We start from the raw sequence: 9,661 nt of genomic DNA on the forward strand, positions 1-9,661 counted from the left end.
CAGGAGCCGTACCGTATTCGTTTTACTTCCATTCCTTCATTTCTGCAACTTCGGCTTTCCCTTATGAGGAGATTTATCTTCGAGATTATGAAAGAAAGGCTTACGAAACCATGGTTTTTTCTGATCTAGGAGTCAAAAAGAATGATCTTGATTCGGCAATTGGGCACTTCACGCTGTCTTGTGACGTTGTTTTAGTGAAAACCTGCAGGGCAATTGAAGGGAAGTACATGGACTACTTATCAGTCTTGTGCAAGAAAAAGCTGGTTCCTGTTGGTCCACTCGTTACACATTCTAACAGTGAAGAAGGAAAGCATGCAGAGATCGTGGAATGGTTAAGTCAGAAAAATAAGTTCTCAACTGTTTTCATTTCCTTTGGAAGTGAAAACTACTTATCTAAGGATCAGATGGTAGAGATAGCAAAAGGGTTGGAGGCTAGTGATGTTAACTTTATATGGGTTGTCAGATTTCCTCCTGGAGAAAGAGTCAGCATAGAAGAAGTGGTGCCTAAGGGATTTCTTGATAGGGTGCAAGACAGAGGGATGATTTTGCAGGGATGGGCTCCGCAGACTCAAATTTTAGCACATCCAAGTACCGGGGCTTTTTTAAGTCATTGTGGCATGAGTTCCATAATTGAAAGCATTTATTTTGGTGTACCAGTTATAGCCATGCCTTTGAAACTTGATCAGCCCTTCAATGCTAGGCTAGTGGTGGAGGCTGGTGTTGGGATTGAGGTCAAAAGAGATGAAAATGGAGGATTTGGTGGAGCCGATGTTGCAGACGCGATAAATAAGGTCATTGTGAAGGAGACTGGGGAAGATATTAGGCTTAAAGCTGCAGAATTGAGTGAGAAGATGAAAAATGAAGAAGAAGATGCAATAAATGAAGCAGCAGATCAGCTGCGTCGGGTTTGTATGGAGCATAAGCAGCAGAAGTGATAATACACTGCTTTCTCAGGCTATGGAAGTCAAAATCAGTTTAACTTTGATTTCTTGTCCTGAAATCACCCAAAAGATGATGCTGAGTGCTGGATTTGGAGAAGGAGATAACTGGTAAGTTTCGTTGCACGAAATAAAATAACTCGCCAAGATTTTTCCGCAGGAGTTTGTAATAATGAACCAAATGTTTCAGCATCTATATAGAATCCTGTTCTTAGTACGGAACCAAGCAAATGAACAAAAACAGATGAAGCCTCTCTAGAGCAAGTTACAGGTTATCAATCCACTCCACTCTTGTACTTTTACCTGTATAAAACTCATGTACACATTGCAATCAATATCAATCAAGAAACCTACATTCTCTCAAAAAATGGTCCACTTATCAAATAACAATGGAAATTCTGTATCAATCAATGATCTATAAATCCATATATAGTATCTATAATGTTAATATTTCGTCCCGTATCTTGTCAATTGAACTATCTCCATCACTTGCAAGAATTATTGTGGCTGTGAATGTCAACAGCTGCTGTTCATTAACACATATTCTTGCCTCCAAAACCTCAGCCCGATGCTTTTCAAACACCCTCACAATCTCCGGCACTAAACCACGTCTAAAGGGAAGTTGAACGGCAAGGAATGTAGCACCATTCGAGACTGCAACTTTCACAGAGGTGTTCTCATCTGTACATTTGAATAAACCAGGTTTTGCCACTGTCGGCTCTTTGCACCGGGATTTCTTTAGACCCTCCAATCTCGCAGTCTCTTGTTTGAGGTACTTTATGTAGTTCACGGTGTCCCCTATAATCTTCTCTTTTGGGGGCTGCAACATTGCAATACAAATACAAAGTTAGGGTAGCCTACTAACTTCAAAGATTAACAAGATACGAAATGGGATTGATTCAATTCTGTTGAGATTTACATGTAACCATGCCCTGGAAGTAAATTTTTCATACAGAAAAATATAACTCTGACAGTGCAAGAACGTGTATACACAAGAACACATTGAAACAAACAAATCTGAACGAGATGGGAAGCAAAAAAGTGAATTGATACATAACACAAGAAACATAATAGAGATGCATGGAGTAGAACAGAGCCTGTAAGAACTAGGATTTCGTTTGATTCGCACTAATCAAATATGTTCAGCTACCATATGCGAATCACTAATCATCTTTATCAATCCAACAGTATCATTCAACACATGTTTTCGTAAAGAAATCAAACCATGAAGCCCAATCATAAATCAATAAAATTTCAGAAGAAGAAAATTGAAATGTATTGACCTTGAAGGTCTTGACAAGAGTAGGCACCAGGGATTGAAGAAGAGAGAATTTCTCACTCATTTGCTCCCTTCTTTTTCGTTCCTTGATCAAACTCTGAACCCATGAAATTTCATCTTTCTCTCTTTTTCTTGAGCTTGAACCCTTTTCAGCAATAGAGATTCCAGGAAAAGGAGAAAAATAAGATAGTGATGGGATTACATTGTCATTATATCCCTCCATAATGCCCAAAAGCAATCTTCTTATCTCCTCTTCTTCAGTTTCTTGCTCTCCACACTCCCCTTTTCCTCTCTCACTCATTTCAACACTCACATTTAATTATATACAAAATTTCCCGGGTACTCAAATTTCGCTTTATGTATGTGTGTGTGAGAGAGAGAGATAGAGGGGTTTGCTGTTTGGGGTCGTTTTCGCAGCAAGAAAGCTGTTAGAATATTTGCTACAAGCAGTTCGTTAGAGAGACAATACTCCAGACCGTCTTTGATTTAACATGAATTAATTATATGATAAATGAGAAAACTCGCGATTGACATGCAATTTAAAAACTGATCAATTATATAATAAAAAAAAATTATATTTTTGATCTCACACGATAAGATGTGATGCACTTTTGATTCCGTAGTTTGCGGGCTTAACGTATTTAGTCCCATAATATAAATATTATAGTAGTTTTTGTCACATAAAATAAAATTATAACACATTTGGTCTCATAATATATAAAGTTGTAGCACATTTGGCCCTATAGGATATAAAGTTGTTTATATACTAAGCAATTAAATTCGAATGTTGGCAGAAAGTTAAGAAGGAAAGGTCGTCAGCTCTTACAAGTTTATTTCTTCAAATAATCGAAAATACATCAAAATATTTCAGATTTTATTTTTCAAAACTATATAGATAATTCCTGAAATAATATTTAATATTTTATAAATATCAAAAGTATTTTAATAGAGTAAGATATTATAAGATATGAAAAGTATCTTAGTTGGACAGTTCTAAGTTATAAATTTGGATGATCATTTTAGATTCGTGGGCCCAGACAGAAAATTATAGCCCAAGACTATCAAAATCGGGCCAGTCCGTATTAAATGGGCCCTTGTTGTAAGGCATGAGCCCAATGGTCCGTACATGATTGTAGCCCATGATCTTCTACTAAAATTTAAATGAATATAACATTAATAAATATTTCTAGTTTATGGCTGATTCAGGTCGAGATCGTGGATGGTATGTGGGAATCATCGGTTGGCTATAGAGTATGATGGACTTGATCGTTGAGTCGTACGGCTTTGGTCATACGGTCCACCCCAGTGAAAATGGTTATTGAAAATTTTGTATAGACAACGGAGGTGTCGAGCTTCATCTCGACGTAAATATTCGGACAATCAAATTAAGAGGTCGGAAGGTCTAAAATATGGAGTTAGGAAACAATAAATATGATTGTTAGATCCCAATGCCAGATGTGCGCCCTTGGGAGTCTTTCATTTCGTGGGCCTATGCCTATCATTAGGGCCCACGGAGAAGAAGCCCATAATCTATGTCAGCCCACATCAGAGTCCATGAAAGCCACACTACGCTTGTATGTGTGGTATTGTATTGACCTGAAAATAAAAATACATTTAAACCTATTAAGCTGCCTCCCAACCAAAATCCAATTAGACAAAGAAATAGAATAAGTCAAATGAATGTGAAAAGTTATATTTAAATATCATAAATGCATACCTATCAAATTAATAGCGCTCATTAGGCATTCACATAAGGTGAATGTTAGGCATTCAATTAATGTTAAGGGTGACAAATGGACGAGTTGGGTTGGGTTTAATATGGATTGGATTTAAAATGAGTTTTGAATTCAAGAATTGAAAATAAACTGGTTTGGAAATGAGTCATGATACCCATTTTTTATATTTCATATATATAGTATAATTATATCAATTCTAAGGAACTCAAAACTCATCATCGACCCACTTAAAATCCATCACCAACTCATACAGGACCTATAATGAATTAATTTTAATTTTTTATAAATTCTATTATATTACTAAAATTACTCTTGATAAACTAACAGAAAATTAAATATGAAAAATCCATTTAGGATACATTAAAACCCATATAGAATCCATAATCTATTTAAATTAATTTAAATAAAATTATTTTGAACCCATAGTAAAAAATTAATGTTAAACCCAAGTTTAACATGAGGTTGGGTTGGAAGCAGGGTTTTCACCCATATTGCCACCCCCAAGTTAATGCGTTAAGAAATGGAAGGATTCATGAGTCCTAAGGTCTCATTTACTTTGAATGATTAGTCACGATATCATAACTAATTATCTCTTATTTCTTGTTTACTTGAAAATGGAGTCGCCCGTGACATATGTAGCAGCCCCCAAATAATTACTATTCAATTGTAATTGAAATTCATTTTTTCATTGAGTTATAATTTTATCAAAATAACCCACGCAAGTTACCTTATTTTTTCAGACACAAATTTCGCATTGTTTAGTCATTTTAGGGCTCAAAATGACATTTTTAAGAGGTATTGATGGTTGAGGTGGTGTCAACACCAAAAAAGTCTTATATTGTTCTATAAGAATAATTATTAAAAGATTAAATTGTCCTTGTTTTTTAAAGAATTTTGCAGCAGTGGACAAGATCCACGCAAAGGCGACCGGTCCGTTTTGATAGTCGTTGGATCACCTAACACTCAGATACCCAAATGATACCATGTGTCACGTTCCTATGCGATACCGTACGCTATAATACCAGTATTTATGAATATTTATGGCAAGTACATCATCGTTAATAGTGAATGGACGTATTTCGAATGATGTATACATACATCTACGCCGTATATGGATGTGTATAGATACACATACGGACAGGCACAGAGTACGTACGACGGAAAGTTGCCATCAAATACAACCTCAAAAGACCCTTCTTCCACTTGATAAAAACAACTTATCTACTGGAAGAAGGGCCCTTTGAAGCTGTAGTATATGGCACATATATATATATATATATATATCACCACCACCACCGAGGCCGTCGTCTGCTTCTTGGTAGGGTGGAGCAGCAGCAGCAGCACCACCACTGGCAGGCTGAGCACCGCAGCCAAACTGGCTATATATATGCCTTGCCACTGCTGCTGCTTTCTTCTAGCTCTCTTGTTTCTTTCCTGGTTTTTCAATTTTTACTGACGAAAATCACAATTTTTAGCTTCCCCCCAATTTGAAGACCCAAAGGCTGGTCACATATATATATATATATATATGATGATGGTTAAAATAATAAAATGAATGTGTGGTGTGTGCAAAGGCACATGCACAACGCTACATGTTTTATGTGCGTGTCCAATATCTGTAACAATATATGGTAAAATTTGTATTTTAAAATATTATTTCGAATAGGGGTTATTACCCCTTAGCTACCAACAGTGTTTCAATTCTTATCCATACTATAAAAAGATTTTCCATACTTAGAGAAGATAATTAATGACATTGTTGCACTAATTTTTTGTGAAGCAAAAAATGCCCTTCAATCAATAAAATAACTAACTTATTTATTTTTTTAATTTTTACATTAATTGACAAATAATTATTTTTTCTTTCTTTCTTCTTTTTTTTATTTTTAATGTAATGTATTAATTTAAAATTTTTATTTTATTTATAATATATTTTAAAATATAAAAAAAAATTATTTATTATATTCACATAAAAATTGGTGGTAGAGTTACGTATTGGTTTCACCAACTATTGCACGCAAATTAAATGAAGCTGCAGAATAGGTCCTTGTGTTTGGTATTTGTTTCGGCATATTCAATTCTTCATTGCATTTCACCCATATATCCTTTATGTATAAACTATATCATCTGCTTACCCTATAAGAAAATGGGTCAATAATTATAAAAGAATTTAGTGTTACAATTAATATTGAGCTAATTAATAAGTAAAAATTTTATTATTAATCTATATCATTTAATATATATTTTAAACAATTCGTTGTTAATATTGTTAGTAAGTAAATTTTTGTTGTTAAATTTATTGACAAGTAATTTTATTTTATGTTAAATTATATAAATTGACAATAAAAATTTTACTTATTAATTAACTCGATGCTATTTTTTTCGTTACCATCGAATTATTTTTTTAGGCCACGTTTATTAACATGGATATCAATGTTAATAGGTCCTTATCAGTTATTTACTAGTTCCTATTCGCCCCCCTACAACAGTACGAGGCCTCCAAGTGATATTAACAATCTGTGGGACCCATCAATATTACTACTATGTATTTTTTTTCTCCTTTTTGTCCCTGCATTGTATTGACATTTTGACTGAATTCTCCTCCATTAGTGTAGCAGAAGTTTTATTCAAATGAATACAACATTTAATATGAAATAATAAGAAAATGGCTTAATCCAATAGGCCTAAATAAACATGGCCCTATAGTGTTATTTATAATATGTACTATTGGAGATGGGCATTTTGGTATCTTATTATTATTATTTTTTTTTCTTGAGATCAATAATCGTCGCATGCGGTGTCAACAAGTATATAAAAAATATAAAAAAACAATCATGGCACGGTGAATGAGAGAAAGAAGTCCCTAAAGATAAAAAAACGTGAAGTGAGAGAGAAAAAAATAAAAATAAAAATATAGATAAGTAAGGTGGGAGAAAAAAAATTTGTGTTTGTGAAATTATTAAATAATATTGGAATTACTATTCTGACCAATTTTTTCTTTAAAAAAATTAAAGAATAAAATTGAGTGTTAAAAATTAGTGTAATAAAATATTTTCTTTTATAATAGTATAAAAGATATAAACTAAATTTGTAAAAATAATATTTAATCGTTACATAATACACCCTTATTGTTGGTTCAAATGACATTGCATCTTATGATATTTGATATAATTATAAATATCTCTTATTGTTTAGATATTGTAAATATATCCCTAATTTTAACATCTATCTAACTTCACCAAACACAAGGACAGTTGCAATTATAAAATTGTTCTTTTGAATTACGATTATAATTTTATATACTTTTTAAAAAATTTCGACATTACCAAACACAAGGACGGTTTCATTTATAAAATTACCCTTTTAGATTATGATTATAATTTTATCTAATTCATAATTTTTTAAAATATTTTTATAAATTAATATGCCTTATGGATTATTTACTTTATCTACTCTTAATTTTTTATTACATTTTTTCAAATGTTATTTTAAAAAAAATGAATAAGAATAAAATAATAGTATGTACTTACCGTATAGGACTATATAATTTTTTTTATTTGAAGATAATATATGTATATTTTTTAAATAAAAAAATTCGTAATTTTTGGGAATTGGGTACAATTTACCCTATATTTTGATGGAACTAAACCAACTCAACCGACCCACTTCAAGACTTGGGCCACCCGAACACTGTAATTGGGCTGGGCTTATAAACTAATAAAGCCCATTACAAATTCTTCAATATTCTTTCATGGTGCATTTGAATTTAAAAGAAAATTTTGAACAAACAATATCAAATTATTGAATTGCAAAAGGATTTAAAATATATCAATATTCAACAAAATATAATTTAAAATTAAAATAAAAAAAATTGAAATACTTTTAATTTAAAATTATCAAAACATATTCAAAGGATTTTAAACTTAGAAAGCGTGATGATCACAAGTCACAAATATGAACATCTCAATGTTCATAAAATTAAACGAAAAAAGAACTGAAAATTGTCACCTTTCCACCACACTGAAATTAACACAATGCATGTATGGTAACCTACTCAGTTTAGGAAACTTTCTATGCATATAGCTCATAATCCAAGGCCACTCACTCCACTCTAATGATCTATCTAGTGTTTCTTGTGGTGGTTGAAGGTGGCAAGCACCACCAACAAGAAGAACGCCACCGTGGCGGCACCGGAGAGGCCGAAGGCGGCTGCCGCCTGATTGCAAAACTTATCGAACACATTGCACACCTTTTTCCACTGAACGTGTGAGTTCCCTTCGTAGCCCATAAGACCGATGGCAAGGGCGGCCCCGAAGCTCGAAAAGAGTAGGGCCACCATCACTAGGTCGAAGAGGACAATCATCAAAGAGATTCCCTTGTTTCCCCCCTTATTCGCTAAGGCAAGGAGCAATGAGATTGCGGCGTGGGCGCATGCGATAGCGTTTGCCACCACAAAGAACCTGAGACGAGACGCATTTCTTCAAATTAGTGATGATTACATCATTTGAATTTATTTGATTAAATTTTAATATTTTTTTTGTCTTGAAATTCAATTCGAGTCCAACCCGACTAACTGTTATGTTCATATCAACTCATTTACACACCTGGATATAATACGTGACAACCTATTTTAATAATTGTCAAACTATGACCCATCAAGTGGCAATTCAATTGATTGATGTGGCTGGATTGATACATTACAGTTGTGTTCTCTGGACATTAACATGTGGTAACAATTCCACAGCTCAATTAAATGTTCGACTTTTCCGTATTTAAAACAGCCTAAATTTTTGGGCCTATTTATTAGTGTAGATATATTAAATTTTACCTAATACTGCGCTTATTTCTCGCAATAATTATAGACCATACATGATATTTATTGGTTAGGAGTATAGTACAAAAATAAGTGGTCGAATTATTTTAAACAAGTACTAAATAAAAAAACTACATATATCTAAATATATTGGAGTTTGAATTAGCTCACGAGCGCCAAATTCATTTTCTTTTTGGGGGTATTTTAAGCTATATATTTAAACACTAATATAACAAAATTTTGGAAAATTCTATCCTGAATTTAATTTTGTTGAACTTGAACCAATTATATAACAGGTAGAATAGACTTGTTATATTCTTGGAGGTCAGTTCAGGAAAATTGATCAATCACGTCACATAGTAGGTGTGATACAGTTGCTTTCTAATTGATTTGATTCAAGAGTTTTCTATATTGGAAGATTTTCGTATAATTAAAAATTAAAAAAAGAATGGTAATATTTATTTATTCGAGTAATAAATGTTGACCGATCAAGTAAGGTTGAATTAAATAATTTTTCTAATTTATTAAACAAACTTGTTGGATAGATTATCTAATTTTTCAAATATAAGTAGTATTAATTAACTTATGTAGCAAACTCAAAAATCAATTACTAACTAATATTTTTGGTTATTACACTTAACTAACTGCACAGACATATTATACATAGGTACAAAGAGTAGAATGCAGAAAGTAGCGATGAGTATGCCACTTACACAAAAGCAGACAAGTAATGCCACTTAGCGGTGACGGGAACATTGACGGCGGGCAGGGTGGGGACCAAGGTCATCGCTACGGTGGTGCTCTCCTTATCGACGCCGAGAACCACGGCGGCGGCCAGGCTGAGCGATAGTGCCAAGAACCTCAAAACCAAGTCCCAACCTCTTAAATTTAATTT

At 33.2% G+C, this 9,661-nt stretch overlaps 3 protein-coding genes across 3 annotated transcripts in view; 1 reads left to right on the top strand and 2 right to left on the bottom strand.

Moving 5' to 3' along the window:
- LOC105171425 (beta-D-glucosyl crocetin beta-1,6-glucosyltransferase-like) overlaps positions 1 to 1,303 on the top strand; it is a gene marked incomplete in the record, with an annotated part of 1,797 nt that extends 494 nt beyond the window's left edge. The window contains 1 exon segment of the mRNA XM_011092541.2: positions 1 to 1,303. Coding sequence (XP_011090843.1) covers positions 1 to 935 — 935 coding nt within the window.
- Positions 1,353 to 2,676, bottom strand: LOC105171426 (transcription factor bHLH25-like). The gene is made up of 2 exons (XM_011092542.2): positions 2,222 to 2,676; positions 1,353 to 1,758 (listed from the first exon to the last, which is right to left on the bottom strand). Exons 1-2 carry the CDS (start codon positions 2,516 to 2,518, stop codon positions 1,375 to 1,377), a joined length of 681 nt encoding a protein of 226 aa, XP_011090844.1. The 5' UTR covers positions 2,519 to 2,676; the 3' UTR covers positions 1,353 to 1,374.
- The window catches only part of LOC105171427 (CASP-like protein 1E2), a gene marked incomplete in the record, with an annotated part of 2,001 nt that continues 186 nt past the window's right edge, over positions 7,847 to 9,661 (bottom strand). The window contains 2 exon segments of the mRNA XM_011092544.2: positions 7,847 to 8,413; positions 9,480 to 9,656. Coding sequence (XP_011090846.1) covers positions 8,077 to 8,413; positions 9,480 to 9,656 — 514 coding nt within the window.

The sequence above is a fragment of the Sesamum indicum genome, linkage group LG10 (genome assembly GCF_000512975.1).
Source record: "Sesamum indicum cultivar Zhongzhi No. 13 linkage group LG10, S_indicum_v1.0, whole genome shotgun sequence".
Lineage (NCBI taxonomy): Eukaryota > Viridiplantae > Streptophyta > Magnoliopsida > Lamiales > Pedaliaceae > Sesamum > Sesamum indicum.

Bases quoted from the DNA above. Each gene is read 5' to 3' on its own strand.
- LOC105171426 (XM_011092542.2), bottom strand. From the start codon at position 2,518: ATGAGTGAGAGAGGAAAAGGGGAGTGTGGAGAGCAAGAAACTGAAGAA. The intron at 1,759-2,221 runs GTCAATACATTT...GCAATGTTGCAG, and splicing joins CTCTTGTCAAGACCTTCAAG to CCCCCAAAAGAGAAGATTAT.